Source organism: Elephas maximus, chromosome 11, assembly GCF_024166365.1.
Source record: "Elephas maximus indicus isolate mEleMax1 chromosome 11, mEleMax1 primary haplotype, whole genome shotgun sequence".
Lineage (NCBI taxonomy): Eukaryota > Metazoa > Chordata > Mammalia > Proboscidea > Elephantidae > Elephas > Elephas maximus.
The window spans coordinates 64,284,372-64,292,312 of NC_064829.1; the positions used below are offsets into that span (position 1 = coordinate 64,284,372).

Below are 7,941 nucleotides of genomic sequence, written 5' to 3' on the forward strand. Positions count from 1 at the left end.
ATACGTGCCTGAAAAGGAAGAGACAGCTTATTCGCAAATCAGCAATGTTTAAAAAACACTAATTTTATAAAATCACACCAAATATACAAATCACATAGATGATCAGATTTCTTTTACTGCTATAGCATCAAATGAAAATGAAGAGATGTGAAATGATATTCAACAACTAATAGATAATTCCACTGGCATCTGAGAGCTAAAAGATGTCAATATTTACTTAAGAACAGTACTCTGCCTAATGTACTGTTGTGTACTGCTGCCAGAAGTCCTAAAATACTGCAGCTATATAACAAGTATAAATGAATTTTAGCAATTATAAATGAATTTTAGCTGTGTACCTAAAGGACAGCAGGCAACAATGTACGATTCCTTCTTATATGAAGTTCAATGGATCAAAAAAAATAAATACATACATTTCAAATACATATCTTATTTTCAGTTTTCACTTTTAATAAGAGGTACACCGAGACATTCAAATAGTCACCTATTAAAACTCCTCCTTAGGTGCCAGGTAATCACTGTGCACAGAGGTACCATTGTGAACAGCACTAACGTCCTTTTTAAGCATCATCCAAAGAGCTTTTAACTTATGAAATGGAAAAGTCCGACCGAATTTGCAACTTTACGTATAGCAAAAATTTATTGCACAAGTAAATGATTAGAGGAAACAAACAGTTAAAGCATCAAAAAGGAAATTTTAAGTATAAATGAATTCACACTTAGCCTCTCAGATTAGCAAGAGGCTCTCTACAGCTCTGTTTCACTACGCAGCATTCATATACAAAATTAAGTGCTCGTTACTTTAAAAGGGTTAATTGTACACAATACCTCATAATTTATATTATTTACAAGGGATTTTCCCTTTTTATGAAAGTTAGATTCCCCTCCCCTATTTTCTTCAGGGAATGTTAATTTATTTCCCATGTGTTAACACTGGCCTTATCTCCATGTCTTTGATCACAACTGTATCAGAAAATTGCGTTTATATTAAGTGATGGAATTCAGACAGTTTTCTTTGATTACCAAAAAAAGGCCAAATTTAAATTTTGCAAAAGCTAACATTTTTTATGCTACACTGTTGATGGATAATGAATTAACCATATCGTTAGGATAAAATTTCAATGACTTTTGCAGAACACTTCAACAGAGCCAAAAATATACGATGAGTGAATAAACAGCTAAGAACATTTAACTACACACTAAGAAAAGAATTTACATACTTGAGCCAGTAAAATGTCCACTCGCCAAAGAAGTTGGTCCATTTTTCCCACTGCTCACAGGAGGTGAAAACATCTAGAAGAAACAAAGAAATATTACTGTTGAAAAAAAAGACCTGTGTGCCTTCAGAGTTCCTAACGATCTTTCACACTCTTACCAAACAACTCAAGAGTTTATTTAGTAAAAGATACCACCATCCAACTTAAAACCAGGCAGAACATTACCAATTACTGTCTGCCCCCCATTGCCACGCCACTTTTTTTTTTCCATCAGGTTCAATCGATTGGCAGGCACTACTACTACATTTTGAAAAAACACAGTCCCCCTAATGTTATCAAGATCCAGATTGGAGGGCAGCAGCCTCTCTGGAGAACACTAGTTTTACAAAGGAGAAAAAAAAGTTGTTTGTTTTATATTGAGAACCTTGGCCATAAACGTGGCAATGTCCATTTCCATCCCGTATAGGATTTGCCTGTCATATGTGAACCCAAATAAAAATAAAAGTGCCACCTGTACTAAATTCTCATTTCGTCTCTAACATGAGAGCAATGTGAGGCAAGTCTCTCTCTCCCCCTCTCTCTCTCACTCTCTCATTCACTCTCTCTCTTTCGCTCCCTCTCTCTCCAGCATTTATTTCGACCCTAATTGGTTTCCCTCTTCTTCGACGTGTCTAGTGGATAATGCCCACCTTCCCTGAGTCAGAGCCTGCAAAAAGCAAAGGAACGAATGGAGAAAGTGCAGCAAGCAGAGAGGGGGCTGCAAAGCTGCCTAAGGCTACATTTCCTGGCAAAACTTCCGAAAGCCATTTCTCCAAAGGAAGGTCTAGGAAGAGCAGCAGCAGCAGCGGCAGCAGCGGCGGCGGCGGCGGCAGCAGCAGCAGCGGCGGCGGCGGCGGCAGCAGCGTGGAAAGAGCCCCACTTACAAGGCGGTTTGGATTTTATGTGTGTGTTTTGTGGATTCTTCTTATTTTGCTTTGCAAATGCATCTTACACCAAACTGATGTGGCATTAAAAATGAATTAACTCCCCTGACAAGGATGGGACTTGGTTAGGGAAAGGGAAGTAAAGGAATGGAGAAGGACCAAGTTGCAGCCGTAAAACTCCACAAGTGTTAAGTTCTGCTTTGTGCTGATCTCACGACTATGAAATTTCCAAAAACAGTTCAAAGGGCTCTAAAGAATGTATACTCAGCATATACAGAGAGCTTTAATAATCCCAGGAAAAGATGTCGCTAGGACTACAGGTCCTTCTAACTCAAACCTTCGGCAGTTTACAACTTTAAAGAGACAACTGGGTCTCCTAATCTCTATTTTCCATTTCCAAAGAATAAATAAAATGAGGAGCAGTGTGCCCAAAGTATTAGTACTCTTAGTGTTCAGATATGGCCAAGTTTTAGGGTGGTTTACAGATTTAGGGGTGTCTGACTTTCCTTTCCATCCGGGCGAGAGTCCATTATTTGGGGTGGGGGGGGTCAGTGGGTAGGGAATTGAAGGCAAGTAATTAAGATTCGAAAAATGCTTGGATCTTCCATCACACCCCAAAATTAAGAGTTAAAAACTTGTCAAAAGCACCTTCATATTTACCAAAGATTTAGCCAATTAAAAATTATTCCTGCTGTTCAGATTACAACGAGTCTCTAGCTAAAGTATCTGGGTATCTTTGGTTTGGTTTGGTTTTTTTTTTTTCACAGCTGTTGTTAGTTTCCACCGTTCTTTCTTACCGCACTGAAATCCAGTAAATCACTCAGCTCTTTGTCCGTCCCTAAGGCAGCCATTCGCTGTTGGTGATGCATTTTAGCAAAATCACACAAACCTAGAAACATGGAAATAACCGCAATCAGAAAATCCAGTCCCAATCCTTGGAGGAAACACAATCGGATTTTTGGAGACTGGGGGTTTGGGGGTGAGGGCGTGGGGGCTGGTGGGATTAAGGTAGAAAGGAGGGAGGGATGGGAGGGGTAGTGTTGTTTTTGTTTTTTTAAGATGGAATAGGCAGCAATAGCAAAAAAAAAAAAAAAAAAAAAAGCGATATTGTATTGCCAAAGAGACGATCAAAACTGGTAACATCCACTATAAAACCAAATCCAGGGGGAAAAAAAACCACAACACAGCCGCTCTTCAGCGCATCGTTTTATGCAACAGGAGGTAGAGCGAGAAATGAATGGATCACAGAGAAAAGAGAAACTACTCCGAATGCTCCGGTCTCAACTTTCCCCCCACCCTCCACCCATCCCCCTCACACACACACGCACGCACACACACACACACACACACACACTCCGCCCCCCTCCGCGTTGCAAAGTAGCTATAAAGAAATTAAAGATGAGCGTCTCTGAAGTGCAAACACGGCCAGAGGGGGAGGGGTGACAGGCTGGGGGAGGTGAGCTGAGTGGAGGGTCGGGTCCTGTGATTGTCCAGCACCCTAATTTGTAAAAGAAAGGGTTGTAAATATTAAAGTCAGGCCCTTGGCAAAGTGTCCGGCCGGTCCCTCCAAGTGGGCACCGCTGGGGGGGAGGGGAGGCGCGGGGGCTGGGGCGAAGGGGAGGGAAGAGTGCGGGAGGGGAGGGGGTGTCTCCCTGAGCGCAACGGGCGCCGGAGCCCGCGCCGCGGAAGCGCGGAGCCGCGTGCGGGCCGCGGCGCCCGAGCCCCGCGCCGCCCGGTGCGGCCGCCCGCCTGGCCGCCGCCGGTACCTACCGCCCGTGCGCGAGATGCGGCTCTCCGTGCAGCGCCGGCGCCGAGGCGGCGGTCATGTCTAACCACCGCCCGCACCGCCGCCACCTCGCTCTGCGCCCGCGCCCGCGCTGCGCCTTCCCCGCCGCCGCCGCCGCCACTACCGCTCCGCAGACACACAGCCAAGATCCCTGACTCTTAACACCAACTCTCTTCTCCGGGGAGGGGAGGGGACGGAGCGAGGGGGAGGGGGAGACACGCTGAGGCGCACGGAATTGCAAGTTCAGCAAAGAAATGGGTGGGGGGATCCGGCGGGGAGACGCGGCGCGCTCCGGGTCGGGCTGGTGGGGATGCGTCCCCTCCCCCAAAAAAACACCCTCAGTACCACCACCCCCAGCAAAAAAATACAAACGAAAATGCATCGAGCACCTCATTCTCCCTCAGATCGGCAGCTACAATCTGAAGCCTCAACAGTTCAGTTTTGCCCGTATCATCCATCGGAGGCACTTTGAAATTTATTCGAGTTTACATCTCCTCTTTTCTTTGACTCTCCTTCCCTCTCGCTCACACATCCACACACGGCAAAGCAAGTTTATACGAGGCTGCAAATACACGTGATGCAAAAAGACTTTGCCAAGAGGAACAATATTTTTCTTTTCCATATAGAAACCCAGCCACACTGTGCTGGGGAGATTTGCGTTTCGGTAGTTTTGCGTTGGGGGCGAAACCTGAATTGCATACTTTCTCCCCCCTCCCTTTTAAGCCATAGATAGGATAAGCTGCAAACTTCGAAAACAAAACAAAACAAAAAAGCAATTGGGGGGGTGGATGTTGTTTTGTTTTTACACTTGAGTTCCTAGGCAAGCTAAGCCCCGTTCGCCAGCACTATAAGTTTTTAACTCAACATACTATTATAGGCCCTGCATGCTCTTAAAACATACTTTTTCACACCACTTTTTAGGATAAAAATTCACCTTTATAATTCTATCGTTTCGTAATAACAAGCGTGCTTTACCCAGTAGATGCAACATAGGCTACTTCAACGCGTGTTAAAATACACATTCTACACACCCTGTTATTGCTAAATGTGTGAGTACATACACAAAATGCATGCATATACTTCTTCCCATTGGCAATTATTTAATAGGTTATACCTTTTATTTTAATAGAACATTGGGTCAACATTTAAAATTAAATTTAATTACAAACAGTTTACTCTGACAGCGAATTGTAACGTTACCTTAAATGGCCACAAATATGCTCACAATATTCCAAGGAAAGAGACTTTAAAAAGAGAGACAAAAATCTTCTGCAAATACTTAGTATCTCACATGTGTATCCCCCAAAAAAGTATTTTAACTGGTACTCAGTCCTGCTCCAGGGATATTCCACAGATTACAAAATTATGCACCTGGCTCTGGTTTTTGCATTTTCCACCATAAAACTGCAAGAAAATTCCCTCCCCCAAGAAGAAATCATAAAAAAAAAAAAATCCAACAACTTTTTCTTATTGTTTACAAAAAAAATAACACAGGATAGTTGTAATTTTTCCTCAAATAAATCTTGGTTTTTTTTCTTCTCCTCTTATAAAGTCTTAAACTTGTTCCAAGTTTAGAGATGTCTCCTCATCATCATCCTCCTCCTCATCATCATCACCACTGACTCCCCCGTGGAGTCACATTGATAATAATAGGTTTCCCTGAAAGATACATTGTAATCCATTCACATCCGGGCACTGCGGGCTTATAAAGAGAAGGCGCTGCGGCCGCGGCTGCTCCTCCAGACAATGACTGGGGAGGGGCGGGGCGGGAGCGGGCGACCATAGAGTGGTAAACAGAGCGCCCAGAGAGGCGCCCAAGATGGCGGCGCACGCCGGCCACGCCTCCTCTGTGACCTGAGGCTGGTGGCGGGATTCGGGCTGGCGTCCCGCGTGGGGCCGAACTGCGAGGGCTCCAGGGGCGGGGGCCGTTCGCAGGTCACGCTTCGCTGCGTGCTTCGTCTTGCTCCTGTCCCCCTCCCTTCCTTGTTCTTTGAATCAAAAGTGTAGTCTTTTTAGTAAATTAACGGATTAAACTCCACAGACTTCCGCAGGAGAGGGAGGCGTGGGAGAGGCCGCGCCGGCCTCGCGGACGGAAAGCCTGAGCCCGTTTTCTCCCGCACTGTGGAACCGGGTCTCTAAGCGAGGCCTGTGCGGCGCGGAGAAAGGTCTCGGAGACCCGTTGTTGCTCGTGGGCTTGAAGGGGGTGGGCCTTCCCTTTCTCCCGCCCCCACATACAGGCCCCAGGAAGTGTAAGAACTTTCAAGTCCTTTTAAGACTTAGAAGGGAGTCTTGCTTTAAGGAGATCCTCGTTTATTGCTTTATACATGCAGATCGCGTTTATGCAGTGAGCTACCACTGCCTCAACTTCCAGTGCTGGCCTTGCAGTTAACCTTCTTAGCCTGTTTTTTGGTCTGTGAAATACACCTCCCAAATTTCGTAAGTGTTAAGTGGAGAAAGCACAACCACTAAAGAAGTACCCCCTTTCCATTTCTAATTCCTCGCTAAACCAACTGATACCTCTAACCTAGCCTATGGGAAGCTTTTAAATGGGGATTTCTCTATTCCAAAAGAATAGCTTTTAGTCTTCCCAACAGAGAAATGCAAATCGTAATCATAGGTAACACATACAGGTTTACTAAGTGTCAAGCACTGTTCTAATAATTTTACAGTTATTCATTTAATCCTGAGATTGAGTCCATGCAGTAGGTGTTATTACCCCAATTTTACAGATAAGGAAAAGAGAAGCCACCGAAGCTGAGTAGCTTGACCCAGGGCAGAAGTTTAGGAAGTGATTCTAACTTGTCAAGTTACGCAACGTTATGAAGTGACAGAGCCTAGCTTTGAAAGCGGGCAGTCTGAAACCAGAGTCCACATGCAGCCACTTTGCCACAGTAGGATAGTCCTAACCTCCATTTTAACAACCCATTCTCTAACACAATTTTGTTGCAGTAACAGTTCAGATCAATTGTAAGATCTTTCTTGTTAGAACGTATGTTTTTAGAGAACAAGAATTAGGGCATTTATAGGATATTTCCTGTCCGTTCACACATTGCGAAGATTCCTGTCTTCTATCCCCATTCCATGCCCGCATTGTAAAATATCTTACATTTAGATGCTATTTTAAGCTGCATTATCACAAGCATTAGCTCTTGATTCTCAGAGTAAGCCTCTGAAGGCTCTATCAAGATGATGTAAGGAGAAATATACCACTGGCTCTACCTCTAATCAGCCCTGTGACCTAGGGGTTAGATTAGATAATCCCATAAAATCTCTTCTAGCTTTTAGATTTTAAGATTCCCTCTTCCCTGAAGTACAAGGAGAATAAGTCATCTCTCCAGAAATCAGTGCTAGGACAAGGTCTGGGACCTGAATGCACTCAATTCCTAGTCTAGTGCTTTTTTTCCCCCCAACCATTCCCTTGCAACTACCCTATTTCAAACTAAGAAACAAATAGGTTGTTGTTGTTGTTGTTGTCTGTTTGCAGGTTTTTTTCCTGAATTGGCAGAAGAATAGGTAATTTCCAGCTGTATTTATGAAGCTGGGAGGCAACTTAGAAAGCAAGTGTAGTAGGAAGATTTTGGGTGCCTGTTCCATCTACAGACTCCTTTCCCTAGGGAAAAAAAAAAAAAAAAAAGGAGACTGTCCATAAATCCTGATACAGAGGTAGAACTTGATGTAGGTATCACAGATATCTCCCCACCTCACTCCCATCAGCCCCAGCTGATTGGACCTGGGGAACTAAAAGAGGAAGAGAATGATGGTAGTTCATAGTGAGTGATGGGTCTGACATGTTCTGGAGTCAGCTGGCCAGAGCTGGTGCCAGGAAGCCAAGCCATGTGAGAGCCATGGTTATGGGGAAACAAGAACCACTGAAACACGAGTAAGCAGAGGAAACTGCTCTCCAGATAAGAGAAAGATCTTGGAAGTTCTGAGAAAAGCAGACAATGTAGTCCTAAGAAGAAATGCCTAGAGATAACTTCCCAGTTACTATGAGAACCACATTGCCTCCTGTCCG

The 7,941-nt window shown here is 44.3% G+C and overlaps 1 protein-coding gene across 10 annotated transcripts in view; it reads right to left on the reverse strand.

The window, feature by feature from the left end:
• The window catches only part of TCF4 (transcription factor 4), a 389,634-nt gene extending 383,989 nt beyond the window's left edge, over positions 1-5,645 (reverse strand). For 3 of the 10 annotated variants that reach the window (XM_049900865.1, XM_049900862.1, XM_049900864.1), the window contains exons 1-3: positions 3,911-4,116; positions 2,938-3,029; positions 1,221-1,293 (exon numbers count right to left, since the gene is read on the reverse strand). In XM_049900865.1, the coding sequence (XP_049756822.1) occupies positions 1,221-1,293; positions 2,938-3,009 (145 nt within the window). In that variant the 5' untranslated portion in view covers positions 3,010-3,029; positions 3,911-4,116. Of the gene's footprint in view, positions 1-1,220; positions 1,294-2,937; positions 3,030-3,910; positions 4,117-4,315; positions 4,489-5,126 lie in introns of those variants that run through there. The other 7 variants (XM_049900875.1, XM_049900863.1, XM_049900860.1 and 4 more) reach the window with 6 other exon arrangements.
• Positions 5,646-7,941: the final 2,296 nt, after the last annotated feature.